Source organism: Stegodyphus dumicola, chromosome X1 (assembly GCF_044657685.1).
Source record: "Stegodyphus dumicola isolate Sdum_Otavi_A_Nest chromosome X1, ASM4465768v1".
NCBI lineage: Eukaryota > Metazoa > Arthropoda > Arachnida > Araneae > Eresidae > Stegodyphus > Stegodyphus dumicola.
Window position 1 is genome coordinate 178940641 of NC_140780.1, and position 19302 is coordinate 178959942.

The window sequence follows — 19302 nt, forward strand, 5'->3', positions numbered from 1 at the left end:
TTTATGCTTTATTTTACCGCTACAAGAGAATGTTACTTGATGTTAGAATTAAAGTACTTAAGATGTTAAGAAATCTTGCAGATTTAGTTTAAGTATGTGGTATATTCTAAATCGAATTCTGAAACGGATTAAGAAAAATCTGTCATTGTTTAATGTGATAGTTCAGATTAGTCATTTTTGAGAAGGAAATATATCGCTAAGCGTTTTATAAATATATTAATAAGAAAGGATAAAGAATATACCTTTTATTCGAAGTTTAGGAGAAACAAAATATCAGCAAAATAATATTTGAGGATTACGATTGGTAATTTTGCAGGTATTGAAAGGAAGCGTTCATGCGATGTCATCATTGTCATAATGCTGAGGCATAAAAGTCGTTAATTTTTTTCAGACGTAAGGAACACAGCATTAGTCGTAATCAATCGAGGAAGATCAAACTGAGCATACGGAATGTGAAGCTGACTTATCGAAATCGTCGACCGAATGTCAGTTGTTTTTTCACTGTGAACTGTCGGTTCTTTTACCGGGTTGCCTTAAAGCAAAAAAGTTAGAACATTTAAACAAAATCTTTACTCCAGCTTCTGTAGCGTAGCAAGATTTGGTTGTTTAGCAATGTGGTTTGTTAACACAAATCATTTGTGAACGCAAAGCCGTCGTGTTAAACTCCATAAAAGGCAAATCACTGTGTAGTCACAAATTCATACAAACATATATTCTCGCTCTTCCCTGAATAGCGAAATTTTCATAATAGCAACAGTCTTGAACAAAGCTCTGTATGAGAACCCAATGAATGAACTTCAATGGAATCAGATAATCCATTCAGGTTATTTCATTCAAAAGTCAGGGTCAACATATGGTGTCCTAAGATACGTTGATTGTATGTCTTTGTTCTCCAATAACGCCTAATGCGCCTAGCATAGCTCTTTGTTTAAAACACACCGAAAAATGGGTATGAAAATAAAGGAACTGTAACAAATATACTATTTTACGATACACTGACACACAGGGTGATCAGCGAATAAGCCCTGATTTCAAAATTAAATATCTCTACAACAAAGATCGATAGAATTATGCGGTAAACTGTACGTTCATTAGCAAAACTGTAAAAATGGTGTACAAAAGTTTAGAAAATTTAGTTACGAAAATCGTTAACAGATGGCGCTCTGCGCTGAAAACTCTTTCTCTGAAAGGAGTTAAAAAAGCAATAAATTGAAGCAGCCTTTGCAATCAAAATACAATTTTTTCAAAATGTTCACCGTTCGAAACAATGAGGTGGCGTAAACGAACAATGAAATTTGACATCACGTCTTGCAATGTCTCAACGGAAATGGAATCACATGCAACACCAATCAACGATTCAAGCTCATCTAGAGTAGCGGGATCGTTTCGATAGACAGTGTCTTTCAATGCGCCCCACAGAAAGAAGTCACAAGGACTCAGATCGGGAGAATATGGAGGTCAAGTTAATCCTGTGTCAGTAAATTGCGGATAATCTAACGCAATTACTCTATTTCCAAAGTATTCATGAAGAAAGCGAAAAACTTTATCTGTTCGATGTGGTCGAGCCCCATCTTGTATGAACCAGTCGATACCTGGTCGATTTTCCAACACTAGTTGAGTGCTGACAAATTGTTCCAAAATTGTAATGTAACGTTCAGGAGTTATCGTTTCTCGTACGAAAAATGGTCCGATAATGCCTCTGGCGCATACCGCAGCCCATGCAGTAACTTAGGCGAATGCAGTGCTTTCTCTTCACACAAATGAGGATTTTCGGTATTCCAAAATCTCCAGTTTTGTTTATTAACGATTCCATTCAAATGATAATGTGTCTCATCTGTGAACCAGATGCAGCTCACATCAAATCTGTCGTTGTCGAGCATTGTTAGAATCTGATTTGCAAAGTCAGCCCTTTGTTTCACAGCTTTCATGGGTATGGCCTGATGACCTTGGATTTTGTATGGAAACAGCCTTAGGCTATTTTTTAATATTTTTTGCGTGCTCGTGTACTTCAAACCTGTCTCTGATGCCATCCGTCGGATGCTTTTCCTAGGATTTTGCTGAACAATTCCAGAAAATTTGGCTGCCTTTTCAGGAGTGACTACAGTTTGCCTAGGCCCAACATTTCCCTTTCGATCATCAGTCACGCTGCCAGTCCGTTCAAATTTCGCGAAGAGCATGCGAATGGTTTTCGCATCGGGACCAACTGGAACATTGAATCGGTTTTGAAAACTGCGACGTGTTGCCGTAGGATTGTCTTATAATTTGTGAAATTCCAAAACAAAAAAAAAAAAAAAAAAACACGTTGTTCAATGGAATACATTATTTCACTTTCTACGCTAGCCTTTTTCTTTTTTAATTAGCCAACAATCGTACTGATCACTTTCGAATTAAAAGCACATTTTTAAAGGCTATTGATAGGTCATTGCGATTAAAGCGCCATCTGTTAACGATTTTCGTAACTAAATTTTTTAAACTTTTGTACACCATTTTTACAGTTTTGCTAATAAACGTACAGTTTACCGCATAATTCTATCGATCTTTGTTGTAGATATATTTAATTTTGAAATCAGCGCTTATTCGCTGATCACCCTGTAGGTAGACTATGGCACCTTACATCCTTAACAAGGATATTTTAATTGTAGTTAATGTTCAGTTAAATCTTGCAAAAATTCCGGAAAAATATTGAAAATTGCCCCCTTCCCAAACAAATGTTTCAAGCTATCCATAAAGCTCGTTATAACAAATTTTCGTATATTTAACGGTTCGCTATAGCCCTCTCAAATAGTGTTAAGTTTATAGGAAATTGGACAAGGCCAAAAAGTTCGTTTTTTCGTTTTGCGGGATTATTATTAACAGAGTTCGTTATAAAAAGAATATATTCTTTGTTAGGTGAAACTAAATCAGCAGTCAGACATTACATATCAACTAAAAAAATTTAATTTATGCTTCTTGACTAACAACTTAAATTAGGCATCATTATTCTTTATGGATGCTGACATTGTTTAGCATATAATAAAATGTAGAATAAAATAAGCGCAAAACTTTTATATGAAGAAACGCACTTTTATTTTGTTCAAAATAATTTTTTGCCTTTTATTTAAATAATTGTTTTGTTATATTTAAATTAGAGCGTGCATTTCTCATTTTTAAACACACTATTCATATTCAAAATATATTTTATTATGAAAATTGAACTTTGTTTAATGTGTTTGCTTCGAATATTTTTCTCACTGTAATCTTGAGAATATAATAAAATACACTCATGTCCAAAATTATGTTTACATGCATAAATTCACGGATTTCTCAGAGACTATGACTTATAATTTAATGAATTTTCGTGGAATCATACATAACATGATGACACATAAATGCAAAAGAAAAAATTGAAGATCACCTCATATGATATAAAATTGTAGCATGAAACAATAAAAATGGTAATAAAGTGTAACAAAGAGAGTTAAGAAAAAAAGGAATGATTCAGAAAAAGAATTAAGTCTTACGAATTTAATATGGAATATGATCTACCCTGATTTGTACACACATAACACAACGGGTTTTAAGGCTGGAAATAACGTTGTTAACCACAGTTTGGGGAATTAATCTCCACTCTTCCAGCAATGCAGTCTTCAGAGCATTTACATCTCTAGGAGGAGGATGTATACGTGCAATTGCTCTTCCAAGGTAGTCCCATAAGTTCTCTATCGGGTTAAGGTCAGGAGAGTTTGGTGGCCAAGGTATTCGCTTAATGTCTTCACTTTCAAGGAATTCATCAACGAGGTTTGCTGGATGTGGACGGGCATTATCATCCATAAATAAAAAGTCAGGTCCATATGCATCCCTGAAAAGTCTTACATAAGGATCTAAGACCTCATCTTGATATATCTGGCCTGTCACAGATCCGCTGCTGAACACGTGTAGGGGCGTACGTCCATCGATCATTATTCCACCCCATACCATCACACCTCCACTACCGAAACGGTCACGTTCCACAATGTTCGAGGGATCATTTCGTGTTCCTGACTCCCTCCAGATGTAAACATGTTTAGAATCACCAGTTAAACTAAACCGCGACTCATCAGTAAAGAGAATATGGGACCATTGATGTTCAGTCCAGCTTTGATGTTCATTACACCAATTAAAGCGATCCCTCTTTTTCTGTGAAGACAGTAAAACACATACCCTTGGCTTTCTGGCATAAAGGCCTTTTTCATTAAGCCTTCTGTATGTTGTTTGCCGTGATGCAACAGTTCCAGTGGCGGCTGCAAGCTCTGAACTTAACTGGCGAGCAGTAGCCTTTCTGTTACGACGGGCAGTTAATGCCAAATACCGATCTTCAGAAGCAGTTGTCATTCGTTTCCGACCTTGTCCAGGCCTCCTTACAACACTTCCATCATTTTGAAACTGTTTCCATAGCTTAGAGACTGTCTGTCTTGAAATATTCAGACATGTGGCTGTTTCCATGATTAACTGCCCTGCTTCTAAACGGCCGATAATTCGCCACTTTACAGATTCTTCCAAATGATACTTCGAAGCCATAACAAACCGCTTTGAATCCCTACACACTGAAATCAAACGCTATGTTGCAGAAATTCACTCAAATATTCAGTTTGCGCAAAGCGCTTGATTCACTCTTGGATGACGTAACGCCTAGATTTGCATATCACAAACCGTTTGATTACTTTTGATTGGATAATGCTAATTAGGCTTGGTTTTCACACATTCCCTGCAAATACGGATCACATTGATTCGATATTTCATTGAATATCATCATTTTTGGGTATGTAAAGATAATTTTGGACATGAGTGTATATTTTAACGCTTGAATAAAGGTAGAAACTTCCTCTCTGAGATTAAAGTAGCGATTTTTTTCAATTAACTAACTTTCATTCGCTGTTGCATATTACAGATTAAACTTTTAAAATGTGCATTTCTGAGTTTGCCGATCTTTTATTTCGAAAATAGTCAGAATTATTCACAGTAAGGTTTCTTATTATTTTGCAGCTTTTTTTAAAGTAATTTAATCGTTGTAAGTATTTGCCTGTGAATACTGTATAGCCCTGCATAATGCACAAGAATTTGCCTGTATAGACTCTAAATTCCTCAACATTTTGTTTTACCAGATACGTCAAGTAAGCGTCTCTCCACAGTACTCAATTTTTCCTTTTTAATTAACAAAAGAAACCGCGGACAGTTACTAGTTGAAAAATAATTAGTCGTATTACAAGCTAAAGAGCTGCAGTTTTAGCTCCCTTTAAAACCACTTATATGAATTATCATGCAATTAGGGGAAATATCTACTAATTATAAGACCTAAATAACATAAAATTAATTAAGAGACCCAGACCATGGAAACCTTTAACACAAATATCTGCAATATTATACAGAATTTGATTATTGTAGTCTTTCTTCTTGAGATTATCTACAATGCCTGAAAATTTAATTTGATTAACCACTGAAAGCTATTTTGATGCATAATATTAAGAGTAAATCCTATTTTTCATGTAGTTTTAAATTAATATACTACGCAGTTTTGTTTTCTCAATTTTCATCTTTCATTATGGACCTCTAAAACCCTACATCAGATTTTTTCATGCTGAAGATTTTAAATTTAATTAACCCACTTATTCATAGCTTCTGTTACCTTTTTCTCATCCTTTCAGTTCTAGCTAATGTAAATTTAATTAATATTACAATTTAATAGGAGGAGAAGGCATCAAGCTATAGCAATTAATTTTTGCAGAGCAAGTTGTGCAATTCTCGCGACATTTCAATACTTGCGCCTGCCTTTTTGCTTGACATAGCACATACTGGAGAATGTAATTAGCAGTGTGCATGGAGGGTAAAGAAATTTGGTTTCATTCAGTGTATCTAAAAAGAAATCTAATCTGTTAAGTCAAAAACAAAATAGAATATATTTTGCCAATATTCAAATTGTTCAAAATATGCTCCTTTTCCCGGAATATAATAGAGTACCCTGGACCAGTATTCATGCCCGGCACTATGCGTGTTGCTGCCCGGTGCGTTTCCTGTGGAACTTTAATTCTGCTACCCGTAAATTCTGCTGGCCATGTGCAGACCGCACCGGTTCCACCGGCTCTGGCCGTGGTTAAATTACTGCAAATCCATCTTTTGGATGACCTTGAACATGATCATTCTCGTTACAATACAATCGCACAGCGTGATTTTCCTTTTATTTTGGGAAGCAGAAAAATGTCGAATGATGTACATATAACGAATAAGATAGGTGATGGAGAACAAGCCATAGCCCCTCTCCTCTTAATAGAGTGATAAAATAATTTATGAAGCGAAGCATTGTCGTACGACATATGCCAGGTTCCTTGTACTCAGTTCTTATTAATACATTTCAACACGAGCGTTCAACCTTAAATAATAGTTGCAGTGGCAGCTTCGCTTTCTGAAATGCGTTCGTGATGAATGATGCTCTTCCCGATCGTAAGAAAAATATTAACACTGTATTCGCGATTTCTCGAAATAGTTTTGTTTTTGACGACTGTGGAGATATCTATGATGCAAACTGGTATTTCTCAGGACTTAGAAGTTTCCTTTTCATACCTGTATCTCAGAAATAGTTGTTATAGGATATATTAATTTGGACTCTCATTAGCTTATTTTAATAACACTTTTACATTACTGAAAGCGTGTTTTATATTAGCTTTGTGGACAGCAAACTGAGCGCATAATTTTCTGCCATGAACTTAAACCTTCTACAAGCCTAATTTTTCAGGAAGCATTTGACATGACCCATTAAAATGGAAAGCAATAATATCGAGCACTTTTTTTGATTAATCAAACGGTAGTCGCAGTCTTAGGACGGACTTTGAATCTTCATCAACAAATTATATTCTGTTGTGAAATGTTCATATAAATAAAACTGGCGCACGCAACAGACGATATTTGCCATAAACACCATGCATCAACGCAAGCAATTTCGTGAATATTTTATCAGGCATGAAACAGAGCTTTACTCGTCAGAGCTAATGCTTTACTCGTCTTATTTCTTAACGATGAGTCAATTAGCGAGTACAGTTTAATCCACATTTCTGAGAAAGTATTTATTACACATTTTCCTCTAAATTTAACACACGCATTTTGTTTAAACTTTATACTTTAAATTTTATTTAGAGCTGCCCATTTGAGGAAATTCAGCACGTTCAGTTTTTTTTTTACAGATTGTGGTCGCATCAAGTCACAAAAAAGATCTGTTAATTTAAGTTAATTAAATCGTTTGATGAAGGATGAATGCCTTAGTGTTGAGCAATCGACACTTATTGAATATGCAAATAGCCTTCTAGTCCCTAACCACATTTTAATCGGCTTATTTTCAGATAAGTCGTCTCTTAACACTAAGCTGTATTTCAAATGTGTGTAGATGATAAGCTTTCAGCGACACCAGAATCTAACTAAGCAGTTAATGATAAAAACCTTAATATCTTAAAACGACAATTAAAAGCAATTTTCATTGAAGTATGGACTTACTTGCAGAAATTGACTGAGGTACATTTCTTTCCCTGCAGATATCTTCTCTTTCGGTGTTCACATTCGAAGGTACGACTGGTAAATATATAGCATTATATAAAAATTTATTATTAATGAAAAATTTATGACCATAACAAATGTGATGGTGCTTCCAGAGTTCTGGAAACTAGAATCCTGCCTAAGTATAAAATGAAAAACTACGCAATATGTATAATCCAGTACTATTACACGTTCTCAATGGACATTAACCCTCTCCCAGGATGTCAAAAAGCCGAGCTACTTTAACAAGTATTGATTTTTCGTTTATACGAATTCATGCAGTTTCATGAGGCACTAATACTCTAATGATGGTAAACAGGGTAAAGTCTCAAGGACTTTTCGAGGGAAATCTAAAAGCTAATTCCAAGTAGGATTAAAAATATTCAATTAAAGATTGGTTACATAAAAAGTTACAATTAATTAATATATATGAAAAGAAGTAAAATAAAATATTTGAAGCAAAATTCACAGAACTTTGGAAACACCTCTGGTATTTATCATCCAAAATACAGATATGTAAGAAAGCTTTTCGATACTATTAAACGAGGAGTCACGAGGAATACTTTCTAGTACAGCTTTGGGCTTATAAAGAAGTTAGTTTGGAAACTAAAAGCCAACTATTTTATTGCTTAGAAAAGTTTTGAGTTGTTGCCTGAAAATCTTTAATTTACTTTTAGAGCAAGTTGCAATATTAATATTACAATTTTAATGCACGCAATGTTTTTTACTTATTTTGTTTACAAATACGATTGTGATATAGGATTTCAACATTCGAAGATCAGTTGAAATTTCAATCAAAATCACAGACTCGGTGTTCATTAATAAGAATAAATTTGCAGCGAGTAATGAGAAAATCACACAGATAGTACTTTTAGGAGAAAACAGCAGCTAAAATGTGTGAATACCGGGAGATTTAGAAGTGCTTTATGCATAGCTTGAGTACTCAAGTTTTAAGCAAAGTGTATTTTCTTAAAGGAACCTGTATAAAATACTGAACACAACGCTTTCACAACCAGAAATATGGTTATGCTCGAAAACATGTAGGTTTGATGTTGTTTACAATTAGTTGCGTTACCCATCTGATGTCAAAGCAAAGTTGCAGTTAGAACTAGTTGAAAATTAGGCTAAAGATGCAATCTTATTTTCTGCTTACGGTATTTCTAAGACATTGTATTCATAGCTGTATATCTGTTTCTCATGAGCAATTTGAGTATGTGCTGGTAAACATATGCTCTAAGTTAAATAAGATTTTGCTTAAAAATATAATGTATATTTAATAAAAACTGATCTCTGGAGGAAACTGAAGTTTATTCCTATAGCTGACATTAGATAAATTTAATTTTATAATGACAAAGATTAGCACTTGTTCAAAATCGATGCATGCTCCTTTTTCTAATCCAGAATACATGCAAAATGTCTCCTTCTGAATTTCTTATAGAAGAGCCTGAAGTCTCATCCTCCAGTGACCAGCAGTAGGTATGAGTGAGTGAGTGAGTGAGTGAGTGATTATGGCGCAAAAACCAGAGATGATTATGACGCGCCAAACAAAAGATGAGATGATTACAATTGATGACATTAAAATTCAATAAATAAAAACAAGTAGATAAATGTACCAAATCCAGAGGATGAAGTCATATAAAAACAAGTTAAAAGCACATATTAACATTCAAGACACAGTCTTCAAAACAAATTACATTTGGTAATAAAAGCCAATCTCTTTTAAATAATAAAATAAATTAGAATTGACCTCTCTTCCGATTAAACGGTCGAGAGGTAAGTCACAGCTATTAAAATATTTCTGGCGAAGACTATTAAAACATTGACACTCAATTAAAATATGACGAACAGATAAACAAACATTACAATTAAAACAAACAGGCTCATTTTCAGCTTTAAGAAGATAGCTATGTGTGACTCTGGTATGACCAATTCTGAGTCGAGTCAAAAGAACGTCCTCTTTACGATTTCCAGCAAAATCCCAATGCTCAATTCTAGGTTTGATGTTTCTCAACTTGTTGTGATGCTGAACATCCCAAATTTGCTGCCATTTTTTTCGTATCTTTCCCTTGATGACACAGCAGATGTCTCTAAAAGGGATAAGGCGACTGGACAGTTCGACAGCAGATTTTGCCGCGATGTCTGCAAGCTCGTTTCCCTTTATTCCCGTATGCCCGGGAACCCAGCAGTACAGGATTTCATATCCTCGTATCATTAAATTTCTATGAATTTTGAGAACATCCACTACCACAGGATTCTGAGCGTTGGGAAAAGCTTCCAAGGATTTAAGAGCACTATACGAGTCTGTGTAAACTATGAACTTTTTGTGGCAGAGCTTTGAGATGTACAAAAGAGCATAATATATTGCAGTTAGTTCAGATGTTAGGACAGAGAAAGCATGGTGCAGGCATCTGCCCTCTATGTAATTTTCAAATACAAAAGCCATCCCGACATGATCATTTGACTTTGATCCATCTGTGTATATCGGATAATAACTGCTATATTTGTGCCTGTGCTCAGCGAAAATTTGTCTGTAAACGATCTCGTTAGTGCTCGCCTTTACGTGATGTTTAAAAACATCAAGAAGCTGGATCCGTGAATTTTCCCAAGGTGGAATTTCAAAATTCTGTACTGCTTGGGGGTGCATATCAGAGAGGGAGAGTTCCTCAATGACAGGGCGAACTCTTAAAGGGAAAGTAGGAACACAGGATGGACGTGTTTGAAATAATGTGTTACACTCATTATCAAGTAAGCACAGCTTATTGGGATGTTCAGGTTGTGATAGAGTATTAAAATATTGCAAAAGGGACAATTGCTCACGCCTCAGATAAAGTGATGGTTCGTTACAGTCAACATATAGGCTCTGCACAGGAGAAGTCCTGAAAGCTCCTGAACAAATCCGCAGACCTTGATGGTGAACAGGATCCAGTTTTAACAAAACAGATGACCGAGCGGATCCATAAACAACTGAGCCATAGTCCAGTTTAGAGCGGATAAGCGCTCTGTAAATGCGAAGCATGGAGCAACGCTCTGCACCCCAGGAGGTGTTCGCCAACACTTTTAAAATATTTAGTGTTTTTAGACACTTCTTTCTCAGGTTTAAAACATGAGAAAGGAAAGTCAATTTTCGGTCGAACGTCACTCCTAAAAATTTTACTTCAGGCGCAACTGGAATAATTGTACCATTCAAGTATAACTCAGGTTCAGGATGGAGACCTCGCTTCCTACAAAAGTGCACGCAGACAGTTTTCTGTTTCGAAAATGTAAATCCCTGTTTGTCTGACCATTCTTGGATCTTAATCAGAGCCATCTGCAGTTGCCTCTCTACATATCTCATGTCTGCTCCTCGACAGCTAATCTGCAGATCATCAACATATAGAGATCCCAAGATGGTGGGAGGAAGTTCTTTTAGTACAGAATTTATTTTTAAACTAAACAGGGTTACACTGAGCACACAGCCTTGAGGCACACCCTCTTCCTGTTCAAAAACATCCGAAAAAACAGAGCCAATTCTTACTTGAAAAGTTCTAGTGTTCAAGAAATTTTGAATGAAAATTGGTAGGTTGCCGCGCAAGCCACTCTCGTGAAGATCCCGGAGTATACCGTATCTCCATGCCTTATCATAAGCTTTTTCAATGTCGAAGAATATCGAGACAAGGTGGCTTCTTCTTACAAATGCTTTTCGAATAGATGTCTCTAAGAGGAGCATGTTATCTACAGTTGTTCTTCCCTTTCGAAAACCACTCTGATAAGGCGATATAATATCATTCTTTTCCAAGAAGTAGACTAGGCGGCTGTTTACCATCTTTTCAAACAGTTTGCAGAGGCAACTCGTAAGGGCAATTGGCCGATAGTTGGAGGGATTCCTTGGATCTTTCCCTGGCTTAGGAATAGGAATGACAACAGCTCTCCTCCATGCACTGGGAAAGGCATGCTCCTTCCACACCCTATTGTAAAGAGTGAGAAGGGCATTCAGTGACTTACAGGACAGATGCTTTAGCATTTCATAATTCACTCCATCAAGACCCGGAGAAGACCTATGTGTCTGCAATAAAGCACTCCTTAATTCAAGCATAGTAAAGTCTCTATTGTAAGGCTCAGATTTGGAAGAGTTGAATGCGATGGGATTTATTTCAGAGTGCTGCTTCATAGAAAGAAATGCAGGTGTATAGTTTCTGCTGGAAGAAACGGAAGCAAATGTCTCACCAATAGTATTCGCAATTTCTTCTATGGAGCTAATCACTCGGCCATCTTTTTCCAAAAAGGAAAGTGAGTGGTCTTTATATATGCCGCATGCTTTTTGAACTCTTTCCCAAACCCGCTTGCTAGGCGTGGAGGATGTTATTGACGACACATATGAAATCCAGGAATCCCTCTGGCTCTGCCTTCTTACTTTTCGTGCATTTGCTTTGGCTCTTTTAAAGGCTATGAGGTTTCGCAGAGTAGGATATCTACGAAAAATACCCCATGCTTTTTTCTGTTTTTTCAGTGCTTCATGACAGTCGCGATTCCACCATGGTTTTGAATATTTTAGTAGTTTTCCTGATGTTCTAGGAATCGAAAGCATAGCTGCCTGAATAATAGTATTAGTAACAGCTTCAACAGCGTCATCGATATGCGCATCTTCTACCATTTCATCTGTGAGCTCTGCAATGGAAGAGAAGAGTTCCCAGTCTGCCCTGTCCAGTATGAATCGAGGGGATCTCGACATGGGGTTTGCTCCTCTTCGTGCAAGAGACACAAGAATGGGATAATGATCACTGTTGTAAAGATCTTTACCCACATTAAAAGTGCAAAAAGGCAACAGAGATGGTGAACAGATGGCAAGGTCGAGAGCATGGAATGTTTTTGAAGGCTCATGGAAGTAAGTATCTTGCCCATTATTGAGGAGACAAAGGCTATGATCTTCGATCATCTGCTCAATTTGTCTTCCTCGGCAATTAGTATCCTTACTACCCCAGAGCGGACTATGGCCGTTAAAATCTCCTATTATGATGAAAGGCTCAGGCAGCTGCTCTAAAAGACCATTTAAATCTTGCTGATCAATATGCTCATTTGGAGGCAAATACAGAGAAACGACTGTAACAACAAAATCAAAATTTGTTTGAGTAGCGACAACTTGGAGGGATGTCGTCAAAGAAAGCACATTTGAGGGATAATCCAGTGAGGTGAGGAGACCTACACCTCCACTGGCACGCTCACCTGCAAGGTTATCTTTCCTGACGAAGGAAAACCTCCGAAGTTTTGCCTGTTGTTCTGGTTTTAGATTTGTTTCCTGTACTGCGAAGCATACAGGATGATAAGCATTAATTATGGCTTTGATGTCGAGCAAATTTCGGTGGAAACCGCGACAGTTCCATGAGACGAGGGTGGCCATTATGTCTGGTTTTTGTTCTTTCTGTGCTCTTGTTTGGTTTTTCGTGGAAGTAGATGCCTGGGAAATTCTAGACCCTCCTCTACTTCCATAGTGTCTGAATCCGCAGATTCAGAAATCATTTCGTCAAAAGAGCTATTGCTGGGACTTCTATTTTTATTAATTATTTTGTGACTTTCAATTTTAGGTTTACTTTGAATGACTGTTTCTTTTTTTGTATTAAATGAGTTGCATTTTCCGTTTTCTTGGTGGATGTGGTTGGTTGGGTTTTATTTGGTTTAGTCTGCGTGCCTATTGATGTTTGGGTGGCAATGCTACGTGTTGTTTTAACTGCACTGGCATAAGATTTGTTTGATTGGAGCTGTGTGCTTTGAACTAGTTTTCTGGCTTCAGCATACGAGATGTTCCTGGTAACTTTAAGAGTCTGTACTTCTTTTTCGGATTTCCATTTTGGGCAGAGGCGTGAAAATGCTGGGTGCTGACCCTTGCAATTTATACACGAAGGCGCAGCGGTACAATTTTCCGAATCGTGGCCAATCTGTGAGCATCGGGCGCATGTGAGGCTGCCACGACAAGACGTCTTAGAATGGCCGAAACGCTGGCATTGGAAGCATCGCATAGGGTTGGGAATATAAGGTCTTACAGGACAATTTAAATATCCGGCCTTAATATTCTTAGGCAGATCAGGCGTGTTGAAGGTAAGGATCACGTGTTTCGTATCGATCAACTTACCTTCCTTACGCATCTTGATCCGCCTAGCACCGCAGACATTTTCGTCGGATAGCTCGGAAGCGATCTCTTCTTCAGGAACGTACAGAAGGTCGAATTCCGATATTACGCCACGACAATAATTCAGTGTCTTATGTGCTGTTACAGTGACATTCGCTTGCCCAAGTTTAGTAATCTGAAGTAAAGAAGCAGACTGGGTGGCTGAGTTTGTATCAATAAGCAAGTCTCCGGAGCGGAGACGCTTTATGTTTCTCGGCTCACCAATACAAGACTGGATGTATTTATTTATTACGAAAGGAGACATCTTATGCATTTCGCCAGAAGGACTAGAGATGACTAGGAAACGGGGACTATTGTGATGATTTTTTTTATTTGCATCTGTCCGTAATTTTTTTGCAGAATTTTCAGAACTAGGTTGAGTGACAGGTTGAGTGACTGGTTTAGTAGTAGACGTTTCAGAGCTAGGTTGAATGATTGGTTTATTAGTAGATGGTTCAGAGCTAGGTTGAGTGACTGGTTTAGCAGTATACGTTTCAGAACTAGGTTGAGTGACTGGTTTAGCTGTAGACGTTTCAGAACTAGTTTGAATGACTGGAGTTACCTCGAAATCTTTAATTAAGTAGATATGAGAAGAAGCCATAGTGAAAGAATAAAGATTCGGGTCCGACGGCCCCGCCCACCACGGAGCCCAACAAGGGAACACAGATTCCTGTGTTAGGGCTAGCCGGACCTATACGCAAACTGAAGCCCCACAGTCGGCTTTCCCGAAAGCAGGTACTCCCGAGAGCTTGACCCCAAGCCACTGACACAAGGACTAGTGACCAGCCGATTGACACCCGTGAGGACGACTAAGGTGCCTCCCGTTTAGCTGAAGCAGAGGCCAAAGTAGTGTGTTGGGGACAGTACCTCGCCCCTCAACTACCAGGACCCTCCTTTCCAGCGACACGGGTCTCCACGCACGGCAAACACGTGGGCAGTTTTCTCGCCACTCGAAGACTAGAGACAAGGGCTGTTCCAGTCTCTCGTGACGAGCCCCAAACTCCGTAGAGAGAAACCACGAGGGAGAAGAGAAGGGAAAAAGTTCCAGCAAAGAGGAGAGGAGACGGAAAAGAGGATAGATCACTGGGGCTCCAGGATCGTGACACCCGTCTCATCAAGAAGATGATCCCCTGAAGGGCTAGGGTACCTCGGGATTGCCACACCCGTACTCACAGAAGTGAGCCCCCTGAGGGGAGCAGTAGGTATGATATTGTTTATTGGGTAAAGATCACCAAACACTGGTAGTTTTACTCAGGTTTGTTTCTTGGTCACTAAACAGGCTGTCTGCAAGTAAGTTTTGTTGTTTCTTTGTCTGCAAAATGTGAACCTTTACCCTTATCACGTTCTCCATTTATTCATATTCCAGACAACCTCAGTTACTTTGGTGTAATAAATAATTTAATCTAATTTATTTTCGGGGACTGCCTAACTATAAAATACAGCGACTCATACCAACTAAAAGTAACTAGCATCACTTCTGATGCTTATTACAGATGCAAATAACAAAAAAAAAAAAAAAAAAAAAAGCATTGGGTACCATGTGTACGTGTTATATACTTGCCAGTGTATGTGGCTGACTTTTGCGTTTACGTGATAGACTTTGGCATAGCCGCTTGATAAGCATAAGTGGCTTCCAAATATTTCTTATGCATTCGTGGTTTAGATATATTGACTTATGAACATGGAAACGATCTTGAAAACTAGCAGTATGGGCCTTTAATTGTTTGGAATCATTTAAATTAGTGGTGGATAACATCTAAACACGTGAAGTGTACTTTTTCCGACAGCCATGCAGTGTATTTCACTGAGCCAATATTTTGGAATAATAAATGCTGATTATTTTGAATTGTTTTCCAGATAGACCAATAACAAAATCGATTATAAATTTAAAATATAAGAAAGCCAGACTGAATTTTAATCTAATACAAGAAAATAACAATAAAATATTAAGCTTAACGTGATATAAATTAATCAAAATTAAAATGTAAATAATATATGTTAACAAGAATTCTATTGGTGTTCTTGAGAAGCAATGAATTCACCAAAGCTAATTCTCAGCAGTAAACACTTAGAAATTTGCAAGTACACTGCATCTGTGCATTGTTCTTTATTAGAAGAGTATACGAGAGCATAGACGCGTTAGGGAGTCTGTGGTCAGTAATAATAATAAATTCTGTATTCGTTTTGGTGAGTGATAGAAAAGAATCTCAAGGGCCACACTTACTAGCGGGACTGCGGCTGGGCATTACTGCTTTAAATAAACAGGAGGAGAAAAAGACGGCACACAGAAATTTCATAGACGATAAATTCCTTCCAAACATAAATCTACGAACGTTGGAAAATAAGAATGTACTATATCTTCTGTTTATTTAATTACAGCAGTCACCTCGGTATACATCATTAATCCGTTCGAGTTCCTTGGATTTATATCAAACTGGACATATATCGTATGAACTTTTCCAGTAAGAAATAAAGGGAAAACCATCCGTTCTTATAAAAATTCCTTGAACAAATAATATAATACAAATGCAGTGGATGAAATGTATACTGCACGTAATTCTGTACATAAATGACATATGTTATATAATACTATACATAAATGAAATACTGCACATAAATGTAAATCTTTATGTACAGCTTTTAATAAATGCCTATTAAAAGCAATTCCTCAACATGCTTTAATGTCCGATATTTTTTTCTTTGGATTTTTTTCTGCCTATTTCGGTCTTCGCAACATTAACCGAGTTAATAACGTCTTTGTTTCTCAGAACTGTAGAGTTGGGGATACACATCTATATAATCTTACATTTTTTCTCTCCGTGGTGATTTTACCATACTTGACTCGTTTTATTAACTATCTGAAAACTCATTGTTAACGAATTTACAAAATAATTACGAGGAAAAACAAAACAAAATTTCGTGAGAATTCTGAGTTATGGCGTTCTGGGTTATTCACCGCTTAAAAGCAACTGGCGCAGTGATGCTCATGGGCAGTCGTAATATTTTCTCAAAAGAGATAAATAAGCATAGTGCGCGTAGTAGTGAATAAACGAATTTGAGTCATATTCCAAACAAATACCATATACTAAACAAAACATTTCTCATCCAAACAGGATGTATATAAATTTGGACTTATTTTAAAGTAGTCATATACCGAGCTACCACTGTGTTTGCCAAATTTCGTCGATTTCGTGAATCATTTGCGTAATCTACCATAGATGCATTTATTTACGAGTATAGGTTTGTTGTTTTTAATATCGTAGAAAACATTGTCACATAATATATTCACTTACATACATTTTCTTATTTGTTGAATATTTACTTTAACGCAATTTAAATACTTACTGCCATTTTAGAACTATTCATTAAAATTCATGTATTCATTAAACTCATGTATTCATTTAATTCATCAATTCCCACCATTAATTCACTATTCAAATGAATTGAAATAAATTAATTTCACTCTTAAAATATTTGAAAAGAATCTCCACACAAATCCATCCATTCACCGAATTTATGTAAATTCTAATAATAAATTACCTAATCGTTTATAAAAGTATTTTTCAAAACCGGGACTCATGAAGGCTTTTGAACAGGATAAAATAACTCAGACAAAATATTTTTATCAGTATTTCTATAGAAATACTCTACAATGCTTATTCCCAATCCTATTTAACGTAACTAACGAAAAATTAAAAAGTGAAGTTCAGTTCCTTTTAAAAACATTTACATATTGTTTGTTAAATTAAACTATAAACTTCTAAAACTTATTACTATTTTTACGCCTTTCATTTTAAATTCAGAAGTTTGTTTGAGACTAAATTTAAACGTTTATTAATCTTTCTTTTAGATCAGGAGAACGTGAAATTTAAAAATTGAAGGGAGGACAAATTAGCTACAAATTTTTACTGCCTTCAAAGCCGCCCAACTGGGAAAGTGGTTAGTGACTCTGACTACCGTACCGAAAAGGCGGTTCGAATCCTGAAGAATCCGGGATGTTTGTATATGTATTGTGTCCGTGCGGCATGGGAGCACTCTAAGTATGCGGCTAGCCGAAAGTTCTCTCGAGAGGTTTCTGGTAAGGAAAGAGGGATGGAGACCCTTGGACCAGTTCCCCCACTGTGCTCTCCATCAAATTTGGAGGGCGGAACTGAGCTGAATTGCTATGTTGTGCACACCTTCTTCCACAGCCAATCCTGACGCTCTTGACCACTTGCCACCCCTCCGGCCGAAAGACCATCAATTTCTGCCTACACGTCGTTCATTTCAACTACGGATTCCAAATCTACGGAAACCAAAGCCATCTGCGGCGTCTCGTCACTCTTCAATACCAACGCCATAATTGCCATAATTGCTATTTTCCTGCCATGTTGAATCTACTACCACATTCGGCGCTTACCTTCGAATTGCATCTCACATCCTTAGGAACTCCATCTCACAACTTTATGAACTTTGATAAACTGGGACATTCCCGCCTCGGTTTTTATCTATGCTGTAAGGAAACGATGTGTTATTCTTCAACGTGTTTATCCCAGGATGAAGCTTTCATAGCCTATGTACTTGCATCAGTGTAAATTAATACACCAGCGAAGGGGCAGGACTTAGCAAAGTCGCACTGTCACTTATATGGTGCTCAAGGCCCTTGCCAACGACAAGCGAAATCTTGCACTCCTTGCCAGGATGAATTTCGTGGCCTTGTTCTGATGTCTGTATAGTTTTCTGATGTTGTATGTTGTTCTGATGTTCTGATGTTTGACAAGTGACATAAGCCGCAACAACAACCTTCAAACAGTAATTTTACGAACGCGGTTATTATAATTACACTGCAGATTTGAAAAACTAAGCTTATTTTATGTGTATGAGCATTCGAATCGTGTTTCTTATATACATCATGAATGAACATATACAGTTTTCTAATCACACTTTTATTTCAGATTAGAGACCCAAGTAGCACGGCAACGTCGTAACGACGTTGCAAACTGGTCGCGAGTCGTGCTGCAAAAACCTTGCAATTGTATCGTTTTTAAGACACCCAGATGTCCGCGAAACTCCATTGTTTTGCAACCGTTGCAAAGACGTCTTACGTGTTGCAACGGTTGAGTCTTTCGCAGGTGATATTTTGGTTGTCAAAGCATCGTATCACGACGTCCTAACGACGCCTAAATGTTAACGACGCCAAAATTGCACCCCCCCTTTTTTTTTTTTTTTTTTTTTGCAACAGTTGTGAAAATGTCATTATGTCCTTGTGTTACATATAAATTCATTCAGAAATATAAGCTTAATAATTAATGTACTTTTCTTCTTTTCTTAAATTTTGTATTCCTTGTATTTTTCTAAAGTTTAAATATTTTATCATTTCCTGAAAACCAGAAGATAATACAATTTTTTCTCTTTACAATAAATATGCATAGTTAATAATAGCCTTAAATATTTTCAGTACTTTAAATTATATTTTTTTGAAATAACTTAAATTCCAAGTTATGATTATTTAAGATTGCATCTTTTTTTTCTTAATCCTTTAGTATATAAGTGAGAATAATTATGAAAGTGGTTATTATAAATGAATAACATTAATAGCGGGTTTTAAGTAAATAAAACTCAATCAGACATAAATAAAAGTAAAGATA

At 36.9% G+C, this 19302-nt stretch overlaps 1 protein-coding gene across 8 annotated transcripts in view; it reads right to left on the reverse strand.

The window, feature by feature from the left end:
- Positions 1-19302, reverse strand: part of LOC118187080 (RIMS-binding protein 2-like) — a 481618-nt gene that overhangs the window by 180350 nt on the left and 281966 nt on the right. For all 8 annotated transcript variants that reach the window (XM_085807914.1, XM_085807917.1, XM_085807913.1 and 5 more), the window contains one exon: positions 7498-7572. In XM_085807914.1, the coding sequence (XP_085664040.1) occupies positions 7498-7572 (75 nt within the window). The remainder of the gene's footprint in view (positions 1-7497; positions 7573-19302) is intronic.